General features: G+C 36.3%; 1 protein-coding gene and 1 long non-coding RNA gene across 9 annotated transcripts in view; one reads left to right on the top strand and one right to left on the bottom strand.

Annotated features, from left to right (window-relative positions):
- The window catches only part of FMN2 (formin 2), a 361,252-nt gene that overhangs the window by 251,785 nt on the left and 82,965 nt on the right, over positions 1–26,502 (bottom strand). For 4 of the 6 annotated variants that reach the window (XR_013758044.1, XR_013758045.1, XM_079106094.1 and 1 more), the window contains exon 3: positions 7,881–8,028. The exons of the other annotated variants lie outside the window; for them this stretch is intronic. Coding sequence is in view for 2 of the 4 variants with exons in the window: in XM_079106094.1 (XP_078962220.1) it covers positions 7,881–8,028 (148 nt within the window). In the remaining 2 variants the exon portion in view is untranslated. The remainder of the gene's footprint in view (positions 1–7,880; positions 8,029–26,502) is intronic. 6 annotated transcript variants of the gene reach the window in all.
- LOC306641228 lies at positions 1,322–24,546 on the top strand. 3 transcript variants are annotated; one of them, XR_013758071.1, is made up of 5 exons: positions 1,322–6,319; positions 7,439–7,508; positions 8,489–8,576; positions 20,607–20,687; positions 23,616–24,546. It is a non-coding gene; the product is annotated as an uncharacterized lncRNA (long non-coding RNA). The 3 variants fall into 3 exon arrangements; XR_013758072.1 differs by having other exon boundaries at positions 1,322–7,508; positions 8,511–8,576; XR_013758073.1 differs by having other exon boundaries at positions 1,322–7,508.

Genomic DNA, 26,502 nt, shown 5'->3' with positions numbered 1-26,502 from the left:
CATTTTGACATTCCCAATTTAACAGCATTGTAACTGATGTATGCAACAATACTACAGAAAAATAAAAAGTACTTAGTATTTAAACAGATAACATACCATTAAGTGACACTGAAAGGTTTCATCGCAGTCAGATGAGAATCACCATCTCATCACAGACCCCTGGGCCTTGGTTGATCTGCCCATGCTACCGAATGGGTTTAACTTCCTTTGCCTTTTCCCCTTGCTCACTATGTTCCAGCCACCCTGGCCAGCCTGCCATCCTCTAATATTCCAGTGATTGCGCCCTCCACGAGGCCTCCAAAGCCACAGCAACTCTTCTTTACAGCCCAGAGTGCTCATTCTTCTTCAAGATAGCTGCATGCCCTGCTTCCTCGATCCCTCAGGACTTTGCTCCAGTCTCCCAGAGCACTCAATTTAAAGTAGCAACCCCCTACCCCCAACACTGCATATTTCTAGTCCTTACTTTCTTCATAACATGGACCATCACATCATATACTCCATAATTCACTTGGTGTGCCTACTCATTATCTCTCATATTCCACTATAACATAAGTTCCATGAAAGCAGAGGATGGTGTCAGAATTATTCCCTTGTCATATTCCCAAACATCTGGCACATAGCAGGTGCTTAAAATACTTACTGAGCAATTATAGAAATGAATAAAAGAACAAGGGAAAAATCAAAAGAATGATCAAGACTAGTTGCCACCATGGAAAGTGGGGTAAGCTAGGTAGGGAAAGAGAGTAAGGACTTTATTAAGAGGCAGCAGAGATATACCTTGTCTTTGGCTATTTCCTGAACTTTAGCTAAGAGTAGTCTTTTACAGCAAAATCATTGAGAACAGCATGTCACCAATACATGTCATGGTAACAGAGAACATAAACAAGTGAACTTAAAATACAACCATTTTTCCAGACAACATTGTGTTTCACTTAGTCAATCAAAAATAGATCCTTCCCTACTCAGAATTTAACACCAGAGTTAACCAAATTTGAATAAAGACCTTTAACATCAAAGCTAGTCAACAGTTAAGAAAGCAAATCCCAAATCTGTAAGAATCTTGTTTTCTACTATTTTTCATTATTTCCAAATCCTCCCAAATAATAGATTCAAGACAAATCCTGGCTTTGTACACATGGAAGAAAATTTCTTTTCTTGTTTCTATTTCAAAAGCACAAAAACACTCAAGGGATCTCCTAGTAGTTCTTTACATTAGAAAAGCTTATAGTGCTTCATAGCTTTTTTTCTGCAGTCTATGACTGGGTAATCTGTCCCCAAAACCAAACTTCTGAGGTCTGGTAGTAATAAGAACAAGTGTATTTAGAAAACAATGCTTATTAGAAAGGTCATTCGTCAAACATTCTGAACACCTACACCCAAATTCCCCGTTTTCCTCTACTCCAATACTTACTTAAATGGAATTCATTCTCCCATTCTACCCTTTATCCCTTTCACTGTTCTCTTCATTTCCTTGAAGTTGTATGTTCAAACACTTAAGAGAAATTTATATCTCGAAATGCTCTCTTCAAAATCAGAAGCTAGAATGTAGGAATCTACAGTATCAGGATTTTAGAACCAAAGAGATACATGGACTAACTACTGCAAAATAAAATATAAGTGAATGAAAACAACTAAGAAAAAAAAAAAAAAAAAAAAAAAGAAGAAGAAGAAGAAAAATAATAGAGAATAAAAGAGAAAAAATAGGGTAAAGAAAGTATAGGAAGAAAAAGGGATAAAGAAAAGCCCAAGTTACGGTGAAAGTATCCTAGAAAAGTTGGCATGGTAGAAACAAATAAGTGAACGGGCTCCGCACTAGAATCACCATGCAGGTAGATTTGAGAACTCAGTTTTGTCTTAACACTCATCAGGGTCCCTAGATGAAAGTGACCACCCCTCATAGAAGCCAATTTGCTTGTTACCAACCCTCTCCTCCTCCCAGGATCCAGGGGCACTTTGAGAATTGCCTTAAACCCACCTCTGGAACTGACAGGCAGTCTCCACTAAATATTCATCCAGTAGAATAGTTCTTTTTTAGAGAATAACTCAGTGAGAGAGCTCTAAACAGTGCGATAAAAACTGCCACCTCCCTCACTCACCCTTTTTAAAATTTAAAAAACTAAACTGTTTGGTGTTTTAAATCACTATGAAGAAAAAAGGGAGAGAGAAATTCCTGGCAGAACTTTAAATATTCCATTTTTTTAAAAAGTTACTTCCCACAATTCTGAGCATAAGCTAAAATTCTGGGATACATACAATTCTAATAGTTTCAGAAGTAATTTCTTTATCATAAAATAAGCCCATCACTCACAAGAAAAAAGCATATGAGTTTCATATTTGTAGAGAGAGCAATGATATAATGAACAAGATACACATCTTTGATAAAAAAGGAAAATAAAATTTCCCCTTTCAACTATATCAACTACACCTTCTAAAAATAAGTGGTCTTAAGCAGGTTTACATTTTAAGTAAAATATACATTTTACTTAAATTTACTTAACGTAAATTTACTGAATGTAAAATTTACTTAAATGTAAATTTTAAAATACATGTAAAATTATTAAATTCAGCTTGTTTAATGGTATACATTAATTTGACTCAGGTCTAATAAATTTTAATTGGGAAAGAAAATTCATTAAACTTCACTTAAACAGCTTACCTTCCTTATGATTGGATCACCTAATAAATGGTGTATGTTTTTAATCTGATATGCTACGTCCCCAAGAAATGAAAATGGGCTTAAACATTTAAATTTTCCTAAATGGGATCAAACCTATGTTCTGCTTACTTATCTATTTAAGAGCATAAATCTGCTCCTCACTGTCAACAAAAGATATCCACCCCCAGAATTCAGCTAGCAAAAGAGAAATTATTCAGTTTTACTGACCCCTAGATACACACACATACACACACGCAATCTCTGCTGGAAACACAGTTCATCTATTCTAGTACCTTTTATCTTTTGATTAAGTGAGTAGCTCAGAGGGATAGAACACTATCAAATCACCCTCCGTCACAGAATCCCTACGAACGTGTTTTAAAACATGTAGACAAAACATGTAAACAAGTTGATGACACTACAATTGCATTACATCACACAAAATCTCTTTCCTTAGGGACCATCAGAAGCATTTTTTTGTGGGGAATGATTATTAGAGGCCATCAAAGTTGTGTTTCTCATGGACACTGAGAATGATACAGAATTGTTCATATTCCCCCTTCTTCTTTGAACCTAAATGATAAATTTCCAATCACCTCGAAATAAACTGCAGGAATTTCTTAGATTTCAGTGTTTGAGCTTAACTTTGTTTCATTTTATTGTTCTGTTCTAAATTTCTTTGAGTTGATCCATTTCCTTTTGTGATCCTTTTAGACACAGATATTTAAAATCTATTCAGATCCTTTGTAGAGCAAAGGTGGGTTTCAATTCATCCAGCCAGCATGGAAACAGACTTTTTTCTTTTTTAGGATATCTGCAGAAAAATTTTCTGTCTTGTTTCTACCAGATCACCTTCCATATAATTTCTTTCTTTCTCTTTTGGCACAACTGGGTATCCAACCCAGGACCTTGTGCACACTAGGCAAGTGTTCTACCTCTGAGCTACACTCCAAGTCATGTATACATATATATATGCAAACATGCATACATTTTTTTTTTTATTCTGGAATTTTCTGTACCTGGATTGCCTTTCTAAAATCAATGTTCCATTGCTCTCTGGGCATTGACATTGTCAAAGAAAGGTAAGGGATTTGATTTTCCATTGATGAAATAAGATTGATAGGGCTGGGGATATAGCTCAGTTGGTAGAGTGCTTGCCTTGCAAGCACCAAGACCCTGGGTTCAATCCCCAGCACTGAGGGGCAGGGTGGGGGGAAGATTGATAACATTCCTGTTCATGTCTACACAGTTTGATTTTGTCCTCCATGAATTTTAAGACTCGTGTTAATTATCTCTTTGATTTTGTATACAGCCATCAAATGACCTTTAAAACTTGGTACTTGAACCTTTAAATTGGTCAAGGAACTGTTTCCGCACACACATAAAACTTTCCTTCTAGGAAAAGAGAGAAGGGGAGGGGACAGGGACAGGAGGAAAGATGGTGGAATAAGACAAACTTCTTTACCCTATGTACATGTATGATTATATGAATGGTGTGACTACATGATGTACAACCAGAGAAATGAAAAGTCATACTCCATCTCTGTAAAATGAATCAAAATGCATTCTGTTATCATGTATAACTAAATAGAACTAACAATAAAAAAAAAACTTCCTTTTAATCTTTCACTTGTCTGTTAAGTAGCTATTTAAATCTTTTCCAATATAAAGATCTTCATTCATTTATTCAAATATTTAAGTATATAGTATGTGCCAAAAGGTCTTAAAATGATGGGGTTCTACAGGAAGGTATGTATGTAAAAAGAAATAAAATTATGATTCATAGATACTGCAAATGATGGAAATATAAATAAAATATCACAGGGCTCCAGAAAAGAAAACAACCAGGGGTGGGGTGGGGTGTTGCATCCTATATGTAAGGAGACATAAAGAGAAAACAAGATAATTGAGAAGGTTTTCTTATAAATGCTTACATCACCAATAATAATAATAGAGAACATCACTGCCTAACTTCCTTTCCAGCCAGCCCATGCTTCCAGGAGGCCTTCTATAGAATTCACAAGGTCAGCTGATATATCATAAGCCCATCCGTGGAAGAATGTGGACTGCATAGAGTGCCAGGAGGGAAGCAAGGATTCATACTGTAGCTCATTGGTAAGAGGCAGCATCAAGATATCACCTCAGCCTTAGCACTTCAAACTCATATGAAGAAGGGTTAGTTCTTTCATTAATATATGAAGGTAAAGAAAAAACTCTTACAGATGGTGTCATGAAAAAAATTAAAGTGAGATACGTGAAAAAACAGAGAATTCATCTGAATTAGCTGGACACGTGAATTAATGAGCAATTTTTAAAAAGAGCTGGAAGGAAAAAAAAGGTCAAAAATAGTTCTTGATTTTCTAAGATGGACCTGCAAGTCTGTCTTCTTCTAAAAGAAGTAAAGTTACTGGGCATAGTGGTATAATCTGTAACTCCATCTACCAGGGAGGCTAAGGCAGGAGAAAGGCAAATTAGAGTCCAGTCTCAGCAACTTAGTGGGATCCAGTCTCAAAATAAAATAAAAAAGGGATGGGATGTAGCTCAGTGGCAGAAAACTTGCCTAGCATATATGAGGTCCTGGGTTCTATCCCCAGTACTGCAAAAGAAAAAGAAAAACGTAATTGAACTATTTTACTTTAAATTCAAATTGAAAGGGGACACATGTTGCACTGAGTGATTTTAATCATGTCACTACACAATAATGTTGATCAGTTAAGTATATAGCAAACAGTTTACTACATTAATAATTACATTATCAAAATTCACAGTTGATATACAACATTAGACCTTATGCAAGTTTTTCTATAATATTCAAATTCCCACTCGTAATTGACTGTCCAAGCAGAGGAGGGAGTGATATGGCTTCTTGGGAATAAGACTGCCCAATGGCAGTCTTTCTAAAATATCATAGGGTTAACAACAAGAAAAGTCCAGAAAACACCACTAGATCACTGTGGACAAAAGAATGCTCTATAGCTATTGGGATAGATAAAAGATCAATTGGAGTTACTATGTTAAATTTCTTTCTACTTACCTCTATCATCCTCTTTAAGAGTGCATATTTTAAAAGAAGACAAGTTATTGTATTAAAAATTATTAGCTCTGATATTTCTCAAGCTACATCATATAATGAAAAAAAAAATCTAGGTTATAAACTCCTTGGTATCAATTCCAACTATCCTCTTCACCAAACTAAAATTCAGATTATCACTTCCAATTAACTTTCAATCAAGTGCCCCTCCACTTACTTACCAGGAACTTAAAATGTTTCATGACTTTTGTAAAGTGCTCCAAAATTTAGAGGATAATATAGATGTTTCAGTTAGAAAGGGTGAGAAAAAAAAAACAGTAGGGAAGAAAAAAAAATCAAAATATCACCCTAATCAATGGCACAAACACAGGTTATGAACAAATGTTAAAGGGCTCTCCAAGAAATCGGTTGATTCTACTACATCTTATTCCTACAAATTTCTTAACAATAAACTTTTGACATAAATACAGTAGTGCATATAAAGGGACTAATACATTTAGTTGTGTGCTTTTCCTTTTAAAAGTGCTTGTAATTACTTGCTTTATTTTCAGGTGTCATCATGTTAGATTCCTCTCATATCTGAAGCTCTTTGCTTTAAGGAAATCTACCTCATCCCTGATCAGCTGCTCTCTGTGAGTGTTTTAATAAACACAGTTCTACTTGGAACAGATTTTCCACATTCTATCTCTCATGTTATTGATTCCAGGGAGTATAGCCCACCTTGTGAATACTAAGCAGTGTGTTAAAAGCACTGGACATTTAAAAAGGGACATACGGTGTTGAGTGTAGGCTCCCATTGAGGGCACTGGGGGAAAGAAGCACAGAATAAACATGTAACCCAGAGACTGAGAAAAAAAGAGGTAGTTGAGTTCCCTTTGCAAAACTTTGGGCAGGGCCTGGAATACCTTTGACGCTGTGGGTCACCATTGATTTTAAAGGGAACTCATTGAGAAAGATAATGACATGAAATAAATACATAATAATAATTATTATTATAATTATAGCAAATACACTGAATCAGGCAGTGCATTCTGCATTCTAATGCTTTACATGAACCTCTACAATCCTCAAAATAGCCCTATGCAGTAGATGCTATTCTCATTACCACATTTTACATGAAGAAACAGAGTGCGGTAATTAGGAAATATGCCTAAGATTACAAAGCTGTTAAGGGGCAGAACATAAGCTCCATGCCCCTATGTTACAACTGTTCACTATAAGTCCAAATTGAGTCTCAATGAGCCAAGTGGGAAGTGACAAAATTCTTAATATCCATGCTACCATTTAGAAAAATTTGGTGTTGAGAGATCTACAAATAGCAATGATACCCTTCTATTTACTCTTCACTCACACTTTAGAAGTCAATATTTCTTTCTAGTCAGTTCACCAAGAGGAAGTTTGGTATTCATTATGACAAAATGAAGGAAAAACAAGGGATAAAGTAAACAAATTGTATAAAGCATTGTTGCACAAATATGATTCTCAATTCGGTATAATAATACAAAATGCCTTCCCAGATTCTGGCTTAGAGATAATTATTTTACTGAACTCCAAATAACACTGATGCCAATCTCACACTATCTTCCCAAACAATAACAGAAAGTAGTTTAAGAAAGTAAAAGGATCAAAGAAAAGAAAAGGAAGAAAAATTTTAAAGAAAAAAAAAAAGACTATATCTGAATGCTGTACAATTTAAAAATAATTTAAAATTGAGAGTTAATAAAATTATATCTCTATTTTGCCTCTCCCAGTTACCTCTACAAGGAAAGAAAAAAACTAAGTAAGAAGGAAGCAGTAAATAAAGAGATTCAGAGGGAAGCGGTAAGGTGCCAGCTATCTTTTGAAGGCAACAGATTGAAATGTCCTCTCAGGGTCATTTTAACTCAAACAAGATATGGAGCTTCAACCTTTAGTGGTGGTTCCAGCATAGATGCATGAAGGCAGTGTTTCTTGAACTTCAGTATACACATCAATTAGTGAAGAATTCCAGTATCCTATTCCCTGGAATTCTTACTCAACAGTCTTGAGCATGAGGCATAAGAATCTTCAATTTCACAACCTTCCCAGTGATTTTAATTGGGTTACCTACAGATTATATTCTAAAAAATACCCAGAAGAGAAGCACACCCACTAAGTACTTCGATGACTCATTAAGATACACACTCTCAGAACAATTACTGTCCCATAGCCTACCTGTTTCAGCATCCTTGGGGCTGTGTTCTTCATCAGGAGGTCTTGATGGTGGCCACATAGATGGGGCTCGCCTGGGAAACTGCCCTTCTGTGTAATCCAGTGAGTGCGTGGGTTGACTTACTGCAGCCCAAGTATAAAGTTGATCTTGCTATATTTAAAAATAAAATAATTAAAAATGCTATCAATTCAATCATGAAAAATGAGCCTTGAGTCTTGCCGAAGCATTTCTATGTAAAGCATATAGATGTGCTTACATATGTAAAACATCAAAACAGCATTTTATTTTATATAGAACCATAACACACTCATTCTCCATACAGTCATACATTTCATAACTGTACCTGTCTCAACATTTTTATAATGGCATCTAAATCAACTAAAGCTATGTCTTTTTCTTTGGAGGATGAGATGCTATGTTGGCTTAATGAGAATTTTAAGATAAGGTGTAGGCTAATTAATTAGAGAACTCCCTGAACTAGCATTTTAACTCACTTGAATACAATGTCCCTTTATCTATGGTTTTTGTTTGTTTTTATGGGTTTTATTCTTTTTTCTTTCTTTTATTTTTATTTATTTGTTCATTTATTTCTTTGTTGGCCTTTTGATAGAAGTGTTTACTATGTTGCCCAGGTGGTGCCAAACTCCTGGGCTCAAGTGATCCTCTTACCTTGGCCTCCCAACTAGCTGAAACTACAGGTATGAGCCACCACACTGAACTGATATCCCCTTAAAAACTGTTTATACACTTGTGGGAAACTCAGAGAATAGGCTGTACTTGGGTGCCACAGAGACAATAATAGCCTCTTTGCCTTCAACAACACAAGACTTAGAAAACTGCCTTATTTTGGGTTCCAGTTGGAAACTATCTGGGGGAGAAACCATAAAAAAGTAAATAAACCTGCCAAGAATAAAAGAATTAGACAGGGACTTTCTGGCAAAAAAAAAAAAAAAAAAAAAAAATGTTTTGCCAGCTGCCGGCCAACAGAATATGGACAGAATAAGACTCCTGACTATACATACACCAGAAGACAAACTGGACAACTCACAAAGGAAGCCACTTGAAGGCCCATAAACACCTTGGAAAACTGTGCCCTAGGTCTTCAGAATAACTTACTTGACCATTCTAAGAATGTGTCTGCTTCCCATGTCTGCCCTATATTCTCTTTGTGACATTTTCCTTACTCAGGTAGATTTTCCTAACACCTTTTGATTTGCATCAAATAAAGCTAAGAGAAAAACAGTACAGTAGGAATGAAATGCAAACTCTAAACAAAAACCATACTGTAATCAACAGGCTAGGACATCAGAGAATATGCCCATATTTTAAAAAGGGAAGACTCAGGCAAGGATGGACAATCCTGTATCCAGTCACTAGGTAAGACTCAGGCAAGGATGGGCACTACTGTACCCAGTCACTAGGTAAGACTCAGGCAAGGATGGGCACTACTGTACCCAGTCACTAGGTAAGACTCAGGCAAGGATGGACAATACTGTACCCAGTCACTAGGTAAGACTCAGGCAAGGATGGACAATCCTGTATCCAGTCACTAGGTAAGACTCAGGCAAGGATGGACAATCCTGTATCCAGTCACTAGGTAAGACTCAGGCAAGGATGGACAATGTTTCATCCAGTCACTGAATCCAGTCTCCGTGCCTGCTGCCAACAATTAGGCACAGAATCCTGCCTCCTTTGTGTTTGTTTCACACGGACCTTTCATGAAAGGTGTAGCCAAGCACCTACCCAGGTAGCAAGCTGCACATGCTCTGACCTCTCCAGAGGACTCTTGTGTACATTAGTGTTGTGTGTTTAATAAATGTCTCTGTGTCTGGCAGAATTTCAGATCTGCTTTCATTAGGACCCATATTTAATGGCAATATGGCACTTGTAGCCCAGACATTTCAGAAAGCATAATCTCCTACCAAATATCAGTTTTCATTAGGAATAAAAGTGAAAAACACTGCTTCAAAGTATAGAGTTTATATTTCTTTAGAAATACAACCTACCTCAGGCCAGCAGAGAGCTCTAAACCTTGTTATACTGACCTCAAAAAGAATTGCTTCTACCAAACCTTGCTTGGGTGTGACCTGTGAGATTAGGTTCACTGAAGATAGCTGAGAAGATAGCTGAAAATGCCCATTACATAATGTTATCTGTAGGAGGGTGCCGAAGATAGTCACTCCTGATGTCAGAATTTCACTCCTGAAGAATTAAATGGATGGGGTTTTGAGGCCTGTCTGCCATACTTTTGGGGGTTCTAGAATGTTTTATTTTGTGGTGCTGGGACCAAACTCAAGACCTTACACATGTTTGGCAAGCACTCTACAACTGAGTTATATCCCCAGCCCTTCAGAATGGTTTTTTTGTTTGTTTGTTTTTTGCAGTGCTGGGGATTGAACCCAGGGCCTTATGTTTCCAAGGCAAGCACTCTACCAACTGAGCTATCTCCCAAGCCCCAGAATGTTTTTGAAGTAGTTTCATTCCTTTATGTTCCTCCTCAGTTTTGTTTGGTTTACTTTTGTCTTCTTTAAACTTTTCAACAGCAGCACATTTTCATATCTTTTCTTAGGAATTTTTTTTTACTAAATTCATATCTTTTCTTACTAAATACCTTTTAGACTGGGTGGCAATAAAGACATTATTACTATTGAAGAAACAGAGAAGTATCTACTTATTATCCATTTTTAACTCATCTAAATCACTTGTAAGAATACTCATTAGATGAAAAATAGATCTACTGACAGTAGACTGAATTGAATTCATAATAGTTTTTTCCACTTATCATGTAATTATTTAAAAAATATAGTACAACCCTTAAAATTGTGTTGAAGTGGGGAGATAAGAAAAACAATAACTAGTCAGTACCATAATATAATATAGTCCATTTTTAATCACTACTTAATTTGCTGTTATCATTGTCATATACTTTTATAAATAATAATGAGATTTTTAAAATAACTACATCGGCTTCATGCTTGTAATTTACATCTTAAACCTTTAAATACTTAATACTATAATATCATCTTTAAATGGTTTTAGATAAAGAAACATATAAAGGTGGGCCAATGACCATAGTGAGCAATCTGTACCTACCCTGGCTCCAGGTCAGTGCTTGCAGACAGAAATGGACTATGACTTTTAGAATTTTTCAGTCTCATGGTCAACAACACACCAAAGGTAGGTTTGGGACAAAAAAGTTCTTGGAATTCCCTGTAGTGCTGAAAATGAAACACACCAATAACTGACTTGTGAGAAACCTGGACTTAGGGTGACATCTGGTGCTGAAACAATGGCAGTGATAACAAGTTCAAAGAAAAGAAGTCTAGAATTTCTGAAAAGATAAGCACAAACAAAGCAAAATTATAAAGACTGAAATAAATACCTAACCCTTTAATGCACAGACCATGCCAGATGCAGGCAAGAATCAAGAATTTTCAGGGATGTAGAAACTACTAGTGAAGGGGAAGGGAAGGGAGTTGGGGAGGGCAGGAGAGAGTAGAAAGAATGGAAAAATAATTCATTTTAAAACAAAACAAAACATCAGTCAAAATAAAGAGCCAGAACATAACCAGAAAGTAACTAATAGTGGTGAACTCTCAGATGAAGAATTTAAAAACTGTTATTTGAAGGAAATTCAACAAGCTTCAAGAAAACAGAGAAATGTTTCAATATTCTTAACAGAGAATCCTTACAGAGAGATGGAAGCAACTTAAAAATATCCTTAAACTGAAAAATATACTAAGCAAAATCGAAAACATTAGAGAAGGTATCAATAGTAGAATAAATCAAACAAGGATCTGTGAGCTAAAAAAAAAAAAAAACTTTGAAAAAACACAGGAGAAAAAAAGAATGAAGAGGAATAAAGAAAGTTCATGGGAACTTTGAGACATCTCTAAAAGAAAATATTCAAGTTACTGGAGTTCAAAAAGGACTTGAACATGACAAAGGGTTATAAAGCTTATTTAAAGAGAAAATAATGGAAAACATCCCAAACCTAGAAAATAATACAAATATCCAGAAGCATACAGAGATCAAAGGTCACCAGTAAAATGTATATCAACCAAGTCTACCCTAAGACATTTTATGATCTCAAAGGTCAAAGATTAAGGGAAAATTCTCAAGTTAATAAGACAAATAAAAATCGAACCTAGAAAATATTTCTGAAATTAATTATAATGAAAATATTATATGCCATAAGTTTGGGGTACAGCCAGTCATGTTGAAAGAGAAATGTTTAGGTCTAAATACACATACTAAAGGGATTAAAAAGCTTTAAAACATACGTATCTCAAGAATTTAAGTTAAAACAAGACCCTTGCAATTTAGTTCAAAGAAGGAAATAGATAAAGTCCTAGTACAGTAGCCTTCAAAGAGTCCTCTAAAAAATAAAATAAAATTGAAAGCCTCTGACAGGTATAATCAGGCAGAGTTTCAAATGACCGATGTCAGAAAAGAAAATGGCGGGTGGTGCCTGTAATCCCACCCACTCAGAGGTCTCAGGGGGACTCAGCAATTTAGACTCTAAACAACTTAGTGAGACCCTATCTCAAAATAAAAAGGGCTGGAGATGTAACTCAGTGGTAAAGTACCCCCGGGATCAATACGCAATACCAAAAGAAAAAAAAATGAGGACTGGGAATATAACTCAGTGGTATAGAGCTTGCCTAGCACACAGGAGGCACTAGGTTTGATTCCCAGCACCACAAAAAATAGAAATGAGAAAGGAAACATATAGACCCAAGTGATTAAGAAAACAGTGATCATGTATAACCCAAAAGAATAAAAAAAAATTTTTTAATTAAAAAAAGAAGGTAGAGGGATAACAGTATTTTTAGTTAGAGAATAATACTAGAAAAATTTTATGCTTCTAAGATAGAGATCACATATCATTATCTTTTCCATATGAATATCCATCCGACTGGCCACATTTTCTTTATTTAAAATATTCCACTGCAATGCTTTCCTTCCCCCTAGTGCTGGGGATCAAACCTACGGCCTCACACAAGCACTCCACCGCTGAGCTACATTCCCAGCTTTTTTATTTTGAAACAGGGTCTTGCTAACTTAGTCAGGCTGGCCTTTATATTGTAATCCTATGCGTTAGCCTCTAGAGTAGTTGAGACTACAAGCACGTGCCACCATGACCAGCCACAGCATTACTTTTAAGTAGCACCTTTGTTATTAATCATCTGTCTATATAGTAGAATCTAATTAGTGGCTCCCTATTCTACTCCATTGTGTCTGAGTATTCTTTATTTTTTTTATTGTAAACAAATAGGATACATGTTGTTTCTCCGTTTGTACATGGAGTAAAGGCATACCATTTGTGTAATCATAAATTGACGTAATGTTGTTTGATTCATTGTTATTTTTCCCTTCCCCCCATCCCTCCCACCCCTCTTATCCCTCCATACAGTCCTTCCTTCCTCCATTCTTGTCCCCCTCCCTAACCCTAACCATAACCCTAACACTAACCCCTCCAACACCCGATTATATGTCATCATCCGCTTATCAGTGAGATCATTCGTCCTTCGGTTTTTTGAGACTGGCTTATCTCACTTAGCATGATATTCTCCAATTTCATCCATTTGCCTGCAAATGCCATAATTTTATCATGCTTTATGGCTGAGTAATATTCCATTGTATATATATACCACAGTTTCTTTATCTATTCATCAATTGAAGGACATCTAGGTTGGTTCCACAGTCTGGCTATGGTGAACTGAGCAGCTATGAACATTGATGTGGCTGTATCTCTGTAGTATGCTGATTTTAAGTCCTTTGGGTATAGCCAAGGAGTGGGATAGCTGAGTCAAATGGTGGGTACATTCCAAGCTTTCTGAGGAATCTCCATACTGCTTTCCAGAGTGGCTGCACTAATTTGCAACCCCACCAGCAATGTATGAGTGTACCTTCTTCCGCACATCCTCGCCAACACCTATTGTTGCTTGTGTTCTTGATAATCGTCTTTTAAATTGGGGCGAGATGGAATCTTAGGGTAGTTTTGATTTGCATTTCTCTTATTACAAGAGATGTTGAACATTTTTCATATATCTGTTGATTGTTTCTACATCTTCTTCTGTGAAGTGTCTGTTCATTTCCTTAGCCCATTTGTTGATTGGGTTATTTGTATTCTTGGTGTAGAGTTTTTTGAGTTCTTTATAGATTCTGGAAATTAGTGCTCTATCTGAAGTATGAGTGGCAAAGATTTTCTCCCACTCTGTAGGCTCTCTCTTGGCATTGCTGATAGTTTCCTTTGCTGAGAGAAAGCTTTTTAGTTTGAATCTATCCCAGTGGTTGATTCTAGCTTTTATTTCTTCTGCTATGGGAGTCCTGTTAAGGAAATCTGATCCTAAGCCGACATGTTGAAGATTTGGACCTACTTTTTCTTCTATAAGATGCAGGGTCTCTGGTCTGATTCCAAGGTCCTTGATCCATTGTGAGTTGAGTTTTGTGCAGGGTGAGAGATAGGGGTTGAGTTTCATTCTGTTGCATATGGATTTCCAGTTTTCCCAGCACCATTTGTTGAAGAGGCTATCCTTTCTCCATTGCATATTTTTTGCACCTTTGTCTAGTATGAGAAAATTGTATTTATTTGGGTTTGTTTCCATGTCCTCTATTCTGTACCATTGATCTACCTGTCTATTTTGGTACCAATACCATGCTGTTTTTGTTACTATTTGTAGGAGAGTTGAAGATCTGGTATTGCGATACCCCCTGCTTCACTCTTTCTGCTAAGGATTGCTTTAGCTATTCTGGGTTTCTTATTCATCCAGATGAATTTCATGATTGCTTGCTCTATTTCTGTAAGGTACATCATTGGGATTTTAATTGGAATTGCACTGAATCTGTATAGCACTTTTGGTAGTATGGCATTTTGACAATATTAATTCTGCCTATCCAAGAACATGGGAGATCTTTCCATCTTCTAAGATTTTCTTTAATTTCTTTCTTTAGTGTTTTGTAGTTCTCATTGTAGAGGTCTTTCACCTCTTTTGTGAGATTGATTCCCAAGTATTTTATTTTTTTTGAGGCTATTGTGAATGAGGTAGTTTTCCTAACTTCTCTTTCTGAAGATTCATCACTTATGTATAAAAATGCATTGGATTTATGGGCATTGATCTTGTAACCTGCTACTTTACTGAATTCCCTATGAGCTCCAAAAGCTTTCTGGTGGAATTTCCGTGTTCCTCTAAATATATAATCATGTCATCAGCAAACAGGGATAGTTTGACTTCTTCTTTTCCTATTCATATCCCTTTAATTTCTTTGGTTTGTCTAATTGCTCTGGCTAGAGTGTCAAGAATGATGTTGAATAGAAGTGGTGAAGAGGGCATCCCTGCCTTGTTCCAGTTTTTAGGGGGAATGCTTTCAGTTTTTCACCATTTAGAATGATATTGGCCATGGGCTTAGCGTAGATGGCCTTTATAATGTTAAGGAATGTTCCCACTATCCCTATTTTTTCTAGTGTTTTGAGCATGAAAGGATGCTATATTTTTTTGAATGCTTTTTCTGCATCTATTGAAATAATCATGTGATTCTTAACTTTTAGTCTGTTGATATGGTGAATGACATTTATTGATTTCTGGATGTTGAACCAACCTTGCATCTCTGGGATAAAACCCACTTCATCGTGGTGCACTACCGTTTTAATATATTTTTGTAAGTGATTTGCTAAAATTTTGTTCAGAATTTTTGCATCGATGTTCATTAAGGATATTGGTCTGAAATTTTCTTTCCTTGATGTGTCTGTCTGGTTTAGATATCAGGGTGATATTGGCTTCATAGAATGAGTTTGGGAGGGTTCACTCCTCTTCTATTTCATGGAATACTTTGAGAAGTATTGGAACGAGTTCTTCTTTAAACGTTTTGTAGAACTTGGCTGAGAACCCATCTGGTCCCAGACTTTTCTTTGTTGGTAGGCTTTTGATGACCTCTTCTATTTCATTGCTTGAAATTGATTTATTTAAGTTGTGTATGTCCTCCTGGTTCAGTTTAGGTAATTCATATGTCTCCAGAAACTTGTTGATGTCTTCAAGGTTTTCTGTTTTGTTGGAGTATAGATTTTCAAAATAGCTTCTAATTATGTTTTGTATTTCACTCATGTCTGTTGTGATATTTCCTTGTTCAGTCCGAATTTTAGTAATTTGAGTTTTCTCTCTCTCTTTGTTAGAGTGGCTAAGGGTTTATCAATTTTATTTTTTCAAAGAACCAACTATTTATTTTGTTAATATTTCTGATTGTTTCTTTGTTCCAATTTCATTGATTTCAGCTCTGATTTTAACTCTTTCCTGTCTTCTACTACTTTTGGTGTTGGTCTGCTCTTCTTTTTCTAGGGCTTTGAGCTGTAGTGTTAAGTCATTTACTTGTTGATTTTTACTTCTTTTGTTGAATGCGCTCCATGAAATAAATCTTCCTCTAAGTACTGCTTTCATAGTGTCCCAGAGATTTTTATATGATGTGAGTTTGTTCTCGTTTACCTCTAAGAATTTTTTTATTTCCCTCCTGATGTCTTCTGTTATCCATTCATCATATAATAGCGTATCATTTAATCTCCAGGTATTGAAGAAGTTTCTGTTTTTTATTCTGTCATTTATTTCTAATTTCAACCCATTATGATTGATAGAATATAAGGTAGTATTTCTATCTTGTATTTGCTAACAGTAGCTTTGTGGCATAAAATATGGTCTATTTTAGAGAAGGATCCATGTGCTGCTGAGAAGATAGTGTACTGGTTCTTTGTTGGATGGTATATTCTATATATGTCCGTTAAGTCTAAACTGTTGATTGTGTTATTGAGATCTATGGTTTATTTGTTCAATTTTTGTTTGGAAGCTCTATCCAGTGGTGAGAGAGGTGTGTTAAAATCGCCTAGTATTATTGCGTTGTGGTCTGTTTGATTTCTGGAATTGAGAAGGATTTGTTTGACGTACATGGATGAGCCAATGTTCAGGGCATAGATATTTATGATCGTTATGTCTTGCTGATTTATGCTTCCCTTAAGCAGTATGTAATGTCCTTCTTTATCCCTTCTGACTAGTTTTGGCTTGAAGTCCACATTATCTGAAATGATGGATACTCCAGCTTTTTTGCCGTGTCCGTGTGCATGGTATGTTTTTTCCCATCCTTTCACCTTTAGTCTGTGGGTATCTCTTTCTATGAGATGAGGCTCTTGCAGGCAGCATATTGTTGGATTTTTCTTTTTAATCCAGTCTGCCAGTCTATGTCTTTTGATTGCTGAGTTCAGGCCATTAACATTCAGAGTTATTATTGTGATATGATTTGTATTCCCAGTCATTGGACTCATTTTTGTTTTTTGACATGATTTGGTTTCTCCTTTATTTGGCTATTCCTTTAGGCTAGTTCCTCCCGTTGCTGATTTGCATCTTTGTTTTTCATCTCTTCTTCGTGGAATATTTTGCTGAGAATGTTCTGTAATGCCGGCTTTCTTTTTGTAAATTCCTTTAGCTTTTGTTTATCATGGAACAATTTTATTTCATCGTCAAATCTGAAAGTAGTTTTGCTGGGTATAATATTGTTGGTTGGCATCCATTTTCTTTCAGGGCTTGGTAAATGTTGTTCCAGGCCCTTCTAGCTTTTAGTGTCTGGACTGAAAAATCTGCTAATAATCTTATTGGTTTCCCCCTGAATGTAATTTGATTCTTTTCTCTCACAGCCTTTAAAATTCTCTCTTTATTTTGTATGTTAGGTATTTTCATTAAAATGTGCCTTGGTGTGGGTCTGTTGTAATTTTGTATATTTGGAGTCCTATAAGCCTCTTGTACTTGGTTTTCCATTTCATTCTTCAGATTTGGGAAATTTTCTGATATTATTTCATTGAATAGATTGTTCATTCCTTTGGTTTGTTTCTCTAAGCCTTCCTCAATCCCAATAATTCTTAAATTTTGCCTTTTCATGATGTCCCATAATTCTTGTAGATTCTGTTCATGATTTCTTACCATCTTCTCTGTTCGGTCAATTTTGTTTTCAAGATTAAATATTTTGTCTTCAATGTCTGAGGTTCTGTCTTCCAGGTATTCTTCTCCTATTGGTTATGCTTTCTATGGAGTTTTTAACTTGGTTTATTGTTTCCTTCATTTCAAGGATTTCTGTTTGATTGTTTTTCAGTATCTCTCCTTATTGAAATGATCTTTTGCTTCCCGTATTTGCTTTTTTAACTGTTGATTGGTGTGATCATTTAATGCCTGCATTTGCTCTTTCATCTCCTCCTTCAATGCCTGCATTTGCTCTTTCATCTCCTCGTTTGCTTCCCTGATTGTTTTAATTATGTACATTCTGAACTCCCTTTCTGACATTTCTTCTGCTGTGCTGTCATTGGGTTTTATTGATATAGTATCTAGGTTTGTTTTGGACATTTTCTTCCCTTGTTTTCTCATATTGGTCAGATATCAGTGGGACTCTGAGATATTGCAGATTTCCTCTTTGGCTTTTAGTGTCCATGTAGATTTCCAGTATATCACCTCCCAGCCTTCAGTAGCCTGAAGTCTTGGAGGAACTTGATGATGCAGTGCTTCCAAAGAAAGCTGCCCCTAGCCCGCTACTGGGTCCAGAGCTGGGGGCTGGTTCTGCTTTGAAATCCTCTCTCTGGGTGGTCCTGCTCCTAGAAGCTGACTATAGACAGGGCCTGCCCTGGCCTGAGGGAGCCAGGCTGCGAAGGGAAAGCCTCTCCCTGTCCTGCCTCAGTCCCAGAAGCTGCCTGCTGGCCAGGGCCCGCCCCTGGGTTCAGGGCTTGGGGTTGGCTCTGTGCATAAAAGCTCTCACTGGGTGGGCCTGCTCCAAGAAGCTGGTTGTTGGCCCCACCTGCCACCGGAGGGAGCAGGGCTGCTTGGGGAAGTCTCTCACTGCCCTGCCCTGGTCCGCGAAGCTGCCTACGGGTCAGGGCCTGCGGCTGGGTTCAGGGCTTGGGGTTGGCTCTGTGCAGAAAAGCTCTCACTGGGTGGGCCTGCTCCTAGAAGCTGGCTGTGGATTGAGCCTGCCCCCTGGGCCGAGCTTCACCGGGTAGGAGAGATTCACCCCATGGCTCTATGTTGGTCCGAGTCTCTCAATACCTCCCCTTCTTGTATCCTGAGTTCTGGAGCGACAGGAGATGCAGTCACCCTCTAGTCCGCCATCTTGGATCTTCCGTGTCTAAGTATTCTTGAACACATATTAAGAAGCTTAATATCTGGTGCATTGTAATAAGTCTTGATATCCGGAAAAGTAACTCCACTTTATTTTTTTAAGATTATTTTACTTAATTTAATATAAATTTTAGAGTCAGTGTGTCATATCCCACTGAAGCACATAAACACATGGGATATTAATCAGAAATGCATTAAATTCATCAGTGTGGAGAGAAGACGTCAATCTGTAAACACTGTAATTATGTTCACTTATTTAAATAATTTCTAATTTCTCCCATTGAACTTTGTTAAGTTTCTGCATTGAAGGTACTTTTTTTTTTTTTTTTTTTTAACAGTGCTGGGTATCAAATCCAGGACCCTGTGCACACCAGCACTCTACCAATGAGCTATACCTCCCTAGCCCCACGTTTTTATTCAGTGTCATATAAGATATTTGATTCTGATTCTTTGAATGCTGCTTTAAGAGCATTCACTGTAAAATACCTTAAAAGTTTATGTTTGCTAACAGAGAAATGCAATTGATTTTTGGATATCAATTTTGAATTTAGTGATCATGGAAATTTTGTGTCTTCTAATAATTTATAAATTTGATAATTTACTTCCAATTTATTTGAAATTTGTACGTACATAATCATGTCATGAATACTGGCAGTTTTACTTTTTCAATTTTTTTTTTGTTTATCTTCTATACTAGATAGAAAAACTTGTTAAAGAGAGACAGAATTACCATATGATGGTATTATGTTCGCATTCCCAAACTTAAAAGGACAAATTCATATAACAATGCTTGCTGTTGTTTTGTCATTGCCTTTATTAGGTTAAGCAAGTTTTCTTCTTTTCATATTTCCTAAATGTTTCAGTTACAAATAGGTGATGTATTTTAGCAAATATTTTTCTGATTATCTCTATGTTCACCTTCATTTTATGCATTACTGAATTAAATTTGCAAATGTATTGTTAAAGAATATTTTATTTATCTTCATTGGGGATCTACAGTTTTCTAATGATTGCATCTGCTTCTGGTGTCAGGGAAATATGACCTCATAAAATAAGTTGAGCAACATTTGTTCCTCCTGTATTTTCTGAAAGAGCATATATATGAATTTATTTATTCTTTAAATATTTGGTAGAATTCACCAGTGAAGCCATCTGGGCCCACAGCTTTGTCTAGTGAATAATCTTTTTTATTGATGACTAACAAAAAGAATTTTTTTTGAGGAGGGGTAAACTGAAGACTAAAAGAGAATGTTAGCTTATATGTATTCAAATAATTTTGTGTTCCATGTGAGTTCAAAAATATTGCAAGAGCTTAAGCATGAACAAAACATCCGTACTGCCATGACATGGGGGTTTATAAATTTTCACACCTTCTCAGTGAATGCGTATTATTTATAGAGCTGAAAGAAATAAATGGTCACCAGGACTGTCCACCGATGAAACAGGATCTTCCCATATCTGTTCTGAGCCAGTAATGATGATGTACTAGATTTTCTGATATGGCTATGAGTTTGTTATGAGGTATCATTTCACTCTGAATATCGTATTAGTTTATTTCCCTAACCTTCCATGTTTCATGCTTTTCAGGAAAAAAGTAGTACCCTACTGAATGAGTGAGGAGTATCACTTTGAACTCCATGACCAAACAAGAAAGCTATAAAGACTCAGGTGGGTTGATGGTGGAGTTATTACTGTTCAATAAAGAAGATTTTAAAAAAAAAAAAAAAGGGTAGGAATAAAAGCAGGGACAAAAATAGAATGTGGAGCCTGGAAAAATGGAGAATACTAATTTACTAACATGAATACCAGCTTACTAAAAGTCATTTGGAAGACACTAACACAATACCTTGTTTTTCTAATGAGGATAAAGCAACTCATTTTAAACCCCAGCATATCTAATGGAAGACAGACAAAAGGTTTCACAAAATAAATTTTGTAAACCACAGAAAAAGGCAGTCTTTATAATTTTGTATTAACTGGACAAACAGGCCCACTTCTTAAAATTTCTTGTCTCTGACTTTGTGGTATCAAAAGAATATTCTATCATGAACTATACAATGCAAACACCATAAAATATCAGAATTTAAAAACAAAACAAAACAAAACAAAAAAGTCTGGATGGAGGGGAAATAATTTTTATAATGACTTCTCAAATCTTATTTATTTATTTATTTATTCATTCATTCATTCATTTTGGTGTACTGGCATTTTAACCTAGGATAACCTTACTACTGAGCTACACCACTAGTCTGGTTGGGGTTTTTTGTTTGTTTGTTTTTTAAGACAGTCTTGCTAAGTTGCTCAGTCTGGCCTTGAACTGATCCACCTGCCTCAGCCTCCCAAGTAACTGGTGTTACAGGCATGCACCAATGCACCTGGCTTAATCGTGTGTGTGTGTGTGTGTGTGTGTGTGTGTGTGTGTGTGTACACATGTGAGGAGGGTATAACCCCACATGATTCACACATGCTAAGCACATGCTCCTCCACTAAGCTACACTCCCAACCTCAACCCTTTCTGGTGGTTCCAGATAAGAGTATGTATAAATGTTATGAGTACTTGAGTTACTCCCATAACAACTGAAGATAGGGAGCTGAAAATAGTGTTAATTCCTGCTTCTGATGATCTTTACAGAGGATGTAATTGGTCAAATTATGAGTAGTATTGACCTAACTACTTGAGAAATCAGTGGAAAAGAAAAGATCACATGAGATATTTTGCCAGCCACCACGATACAGTGTTTGGTTGGGAAATGAAGATACTTATGACAAGAGTTAAGAATTAAGATACAGAAGAATGAATAACAGATACATTATATGAGAGGTGAGATATGAAAGAATAAATAATAGATATTATTAGGCATATTATACAAACATGATTTTAATTAGGTCAATTCTTAAGAGGTATTATATATGAACTTAAATACTTACATTAACAATATTCAGCCTGTCATTTTGTCAGCTAGACACTTTATAAGAATGTGGACAAAACAGGAGATATGTTAGGGGTTCACAAGAAAGTTAATTATTAACTAACCAGGCACAGAATACAAGAAAAGCACACTAGGTCAGTAATGCACTCACAAGAGGGTAAGACCTTGAGAAAACTTCTTAGTAGGTAGATCAAATTTGGGCATGGGGAAAAGTATATGACCTATATTTAAAAGTTCATTTCTTTCAACTTGATATCTGAATTGTTGGTTGACCTTTAAGGAGAGAAAAAAAAAAAAAAAAAAAAAAAAAAAAAAACAATCACTCAAGTCTCTCTGTTTCTTTCCTAATCAGACATTAGGGAGGAAACATGTCTAACCAACTTTGTGGCATTGACAATAAATTATATAACATCAGTAATGCTCTGAACATCCTCCAGGGAAGTCAGCTGACCTACCCAAGGTTATAGCAAGTCCAAAAACAAAGCAAGATTTTCTGCTACCCAACTAAGCACTTAGGCCTTTCTGTAACACACAGAGCTTATACTTTAAAGTCTTGAAAAATAATGTTTCCTTAAAATCCAAGCTGAATTTAACTTAGATCCAGGATGGATTAAATATTGAATGTATCCTCTAGCATTATCCAGTAGAAAGAAATTTGTTGAAAAAATGAGAATAGCAGGATCTTGTAGCAATTAGGAAGATAACTTTGCAGTTAAAAAAAAAAAAAAACTTAAAGCCTACTCCTACTCTTAATCTTGAACAAGTTAATTAATCTCCCTGAACCTCATTTTCCCTCTAAAAAATGAGAATATTATGAGAAATTTTGCAAATCATGGTGCCTCAATATATAGTATGCATTCAATAAATAGAATCAGCTACTATTATTAATAATAGCTATTAGAATCTTGTACTAACTTTACCTTCAGATAACCCAGACATGAAATTTAGGATTTTTCTATTATATTTCTGAAAGAAGTGAAAATAACAACACATATTGCTATGTGAAATCTATTGATCTCAGTGACTGACATTTCAAGGAAGGTGTTAAACTAATATAACAATATAACTAAGAGAACACAATTTTAATGAAGCCATACTCACAAAGATTTCCTACTCCACACAAACTTTGGTTCTTCAGAGGAAATTAATTGTCAGCAATGTCTCTATTCCAGATTAACTGGGAAATTCTAGTCATAAACATTTCTGTAGTTTCAGAAGATAGTCATATGAATTATTAGTTATTAACACAACACTGTAAAAACTACAATTTATCATTAGATAATATAAACTTATCTTGCTTATGTATTCTTATTCAGGCAATTAATAATTGCATCTGTTAATTTAATACATATCTCACTGCGGCAGTAATTCCTACTAACCTGCAGATGTTCAAATTTCATCTTCTTGCTCAAAACATTTTGCTTGTCTGGAGACAGGTCCTGAGAGACTTTTTCTATTTTGCATGAGGACTTCCCACCACAAAAGTAAACTGTCTCTCCTACCATCCCAAGGATAACTAGGGTCTCCACTCTGACACCTTTAGCCTATCTAACAAAGCTGCCCCAATTTATTTACCAAAAAAAAAAAAATTGAAATCTGTCCTATGAAGCAAGTTCACGGTCTCTAATTCAGAGACTGAAACCTTCCATCTCTGCCTCCCACACAGTTACTGGAACCAGTTTCCTGAGTCGGCATTATTTCCCCTACACTTCCTTTGGGAATGCATCATGAGCAATACAGATGAATTAGAAGGGAAACTCCTTTGCAGGCACTTAAGTCTTTTGAACAGGTAATCAATAAATTTTAAGTATACTAAAATAAATATTTTGTAAGTCAGGAATGGTTTGGAATTTAAACAAATGATTTTTTATCTGCCTTTAACATTTCCTCCCGCAATGCACATTCAAGTTTTAGTCACTATTTTTTAAAAATTAAGGCATATAGTTGGGTTTGATATGCCAGTATCTAGGTAGTAGCTCTATGATATAGCTAATTTTTTTAAAAATTTTTTATTTGTTCAAATTTGCTGTACGTAACAGATCCCATTTATACATTTTGACAGATCATACACAAATGGAGTGTAATCTCTCATTTTCCACAGTAACCACATCCCTGTAGCTCCCCTTCCACCATGTTGTAAGGAATTGTCATCAAAAACAAAGATGAGTATGTTCATTTCTTGCTACTAAAAGTCTTCAAGTTTTCTAATGACTCTGGGAAAGAGGTCGGACTGTTGTGTATGTGAAGACAGTGTTAATGATGGCCATCTGCCCTACCTCGTCTCTTCCCATTGAAGCAGATTCCCAATAAAATTAAGAATGGCTTATACCGAGACTGAAGAGCTTGTAATGAGACAAGGAAATAATAGGAATTGCTATAGTTGTGTGTTATGTAGTAATAATAAGCTGTATTTGGTATTTGCCTGGACTTAGAAAACTAAAATAAAGGCATCTGGTGACAAACTTGCTGTGTGGCCGGATGACACTCCTGAACAATGCCACTATGAACCTTTATCTATGATTTGAGTGCTGGTTCCTGGTATAGTCATGTTCTGGTCTTTATCAATGAAGACCAGAACATGACTATACCAGGAACCAGCACTTCTTTATCAATGAAGACCAGAACATGACTGGGCTGAAAATCACTACTTAAACCCCTGGACTTTTGGAGCAAACTGTCAGCAGCACCGTGACTAGAGGACTCCATGTCACTCTTTCTCTTAACTGCCCCGGCTGCTGTCCACTCCATCACTGATTGCTGATCGACCACTGTCACGGAAGCCAGGTAACTGCCACCCAGCCTCCAGCTTATCGGACACCCAAGGCCAGCCAAAGACATCCAAGGAGCTGAGAGAGGCTACAGCTGAGAAGAATCCCCTTGGTCTTGCTGACTGACTTCTTGGCTAAGAGACTTTGCATTGAGTAAGTCCATGGGGACTGGACTCTAGGTGAACAAGGGAGTGAATCTTCAATGTATTTGTGACTTGTTATTATTAGGAATGTTAAGTTGAGTGTGCACTGCATGAATAAAATCCACTTGTTTGAACAAAACTTGATTTATCTCTTATTCATTGCTCGCAACAGGGCTGCCCCTCTGGTCTGAGAGAGACCAAGGAAGTTGAGAATAGAAATTACCCCCTGCTCTGACCTGATACCACCAACAGGTTGTCTGTCTCACAGGCTAACTAAATCTGCATATGTGCATTTCCTGTCTTTTGCCCTGCTTTGCTGCCTCTTCTCTTTATAATAGTTTTCCTGGTCCTTTAGTTTTCCAAAGATGGAAAATTGAAATATAAACATTTCTTCTGTCGTCCCTCAAAGGTGGCTTGGAATAAAATCTATTTTCCTGACAAATCTGACTCCAGATATTTATGGAGCCGGACAAGCAGAGAGCTTAGCCTCTAGCCCTCATGCTGTAACCATTCTGCGTGGTGACTTTATCCTTCACAACTACATGAAGATGGCTCAACATCTTCTTAATGTGCCAAGATCTTTCAGAACCTGCCTGAGGAAGATATTAGTTTTTCTACACAAAATAACTAACTTTTTCCACTTTTCAAACTCTTACTTAACTTTCAAGTGCACATTCAAAATGCCATCATTCCACAGTGGGACCCGTCTTCCATTTTCGCAGGCAAAACTAACTGCTAAATCTCCTGTGTTCATAGCACATTGCAATATTTGTGCCTGCATCTCCTGTTTGAACTGTGATTTCTCTCTCCCACATTCTGTCTCTTTCCTACCATGACTAAAATCTATGATCTCCTAAGACCTAAATTATGTATTATTCTTAAATGGGGAGACCCTGTTGTGGATATGTACACATATTGAATCCCCCTATTATATGATGACTTTATCATATCTATCAAAAAGTGCATGAAATTCAAACCTGACAACTTATGGGTCCATCTTCTTCTAAAGGCTTAGCTGTGGAAACCTGGCTTCCTTATTTACAAAATAGTAATGACTATAAAGAGCTCAAGGCATATTATCTTGAGAACTGAGTATGATTACATGAGATGATAGATGAACTTTTACCTGCGAAAGTCCTGGCATAAATATGAAAATAAAAACAATGATAAAACAGTTCTCCACATTTTGTGCTAGGCATTGTATCAGTCACTTTATAACCAACCTAGAAAACATCATTAACTCCTTATCTTACCAACTAGAAGCCAAAGTCTAGAAAGAAGAAAAGTGAGCTGACCAATGTTACATAAATGCAAAGCCAAGACTCAAATTCAGTTGGGAATTTTACCATACACTCTGTAACATTCTCTTATACAGGTTCCTAGTATTTTATCTGATCCTTATCATGTTACAGAGCTAGGATCTTCCAAGAAATGGAGGCAGCATGAAGACTCCCCCTCAAACCTTGATTCTGGCAATCAAGTCAGAAAGATTTGAGACATGTGGCTCAGAGTAACAGGGATGAGTTTATTGTTGGGATAGGAAAGGGAAAGGGGAACCCTCAATGAGAGAGTGGGTCCTTTCGCAGAGGAGAGGGATAATGTTTCTCTCCTATATTCCAGTTTTATTGGGGATCCCAAAGAA

This window comes from Sciurus vulgaris, assembly GCF_902686455.1.
Source record: "Sciurus vulgaris genome assembly, chromosome: 12".
Classification (NCBI taxonomy): Eukaryota; Metazoa; Chordata; class Mammalia; order Rodentia; family Sciuridae; genus Sciurus; species Sciurus vulgaris.
This window is presented reverse-complemented; position numbering and strand designations above follow the sequence as displayed.